We start from the raw sequence: 1,121 nt of genomic DNA, 5'->3' as shown, positions 1-1,121 counted from the left end.
AGTGGTCTGTCAAATGTAACCATTGGTGTATCTCACACCAATGTGAAACCCATTGTCGTAATCAAGTGGCTACATGTAGCCACTTGCGTGTAACCCCGTTACAGTTCCAGGGATGCCATCTTTGTTCTGGTCCTCACTGGCGTCTGATATTGATCATCATACTGGAGAGTAAATGGCCTACCATCTTGGACAGACCGTCAATGAAGTCAAAGTGCCGCTGAGGTATTGTAGCTGGTGATAACGCCGGTAATGTGACGAAATCAGTGGAAATAGTGGAGCTTTCTAGGTCGATTTCGGTGGTGGCTGTGCAGCACATCTACTAACCCTCCAGCTGGAAGATATTTACAATCTTCCGATCGTGAAAGATGTCAGGACAGACCTGCTTGAAATTACCCGTTATGTTCGTGATCAGCACACATGATTTGATCAGTTTAAGACCTTGCTCCGAGATATGTCAAATCAAAACCGCGAAAGTCTGAGCGTGCCAATGAAATCTGCTGGTATTCAATACACGCGTATCTTGCACGTGTATTCCAAAACAAGATGGTACTGAGACAATTATTTGGTGCTGGACAACACGCAAGTCTTCTGGCAACTATCGTCACGAACCCCGACAAAAGGACAAAACTCAAAAGGTTTTGGCGTTGTCGTCGCCTTCCTCTATAATCGGGGTCGTGTATCTTGGGCCAACGTAGGAAGTCGAGTAAGCGTAGCTCTAAAGAAAGTAAAGTTGATGTATTCTTGTGTTCTTGTTAGAAGGAAAAATCACGACTGAGCTACTTGCAGCTACCTCTCTCAGCATCTTGTAGAGCAAAGAGCTCCCGTTTATCAGGCGCCGATCGCACAGCGCAATCCTTCTCCACTATAGGTGTAGCCGGAACACTTTCCAGGAGTCCTTGCCTCCGGCACCGGACTCGCGGTTTTGGCGCTCGGCATAGGCACGGGTCCACACCGACGCTCCACACTTAGTCGTCCTCACTCCTCAGTCATCCAGTACGCTCCGAGAGCCCTCGCCATCCACTTCCTGTTACTTGGCTAGACCGCAGTCTTCGTAGAGTAACGCCTCTCGTAGCACTCCTCCAATTGACTATAACAACCACGGCCACCACAGCTCCGTTCCA

The 1,121-nt window shown here is 48.6% G+C and overlaps 1 protein-coding gene across 1 annotated transcript; it reads right to left on the bottom strand.

Moving 5' to 3' along the window:
- Positions 1-628: 628 nt before the first annotated feature.
- Positions 629-802, bottom strand: PPTG_21477 (hypothetical protein; the record flags this gene model as incomplete). Its single annotated transcript, XM_008897488.1, has 2 exons — positions 629-715; positions 791-802. The coding sequence occupies 2 exons, from the start codon at positions 800-802 to the stop codon at positions 629-631; spliced, it is 99 nt and encodes a 32-aa protein (XP_008895736.1).
- Positions 803-1,121: the final 319 nt, after the last annotated feature.

The sequence above is a fragment of the Phytophthora parasitica genome (assembly GCF_000247585.1).
Source record: "Phytophthora parasitica INRA-310 unplaced genomic scaffold supercont2.5, whole genome shotgun sequence".
In the NCBI taxonomy this organism is placed as follows: Eukaryota; Oomycota; class Peronosporomycetes; order Peronosporales; family Peronosporaceae; genus Phytophthora; species Phytophthora nicotianae.
The sequence above is the reverse complement of the archived record's forward strand: the minus strand, read 5'-3'. Positions and strand labels throughout refer to the sequence as shown.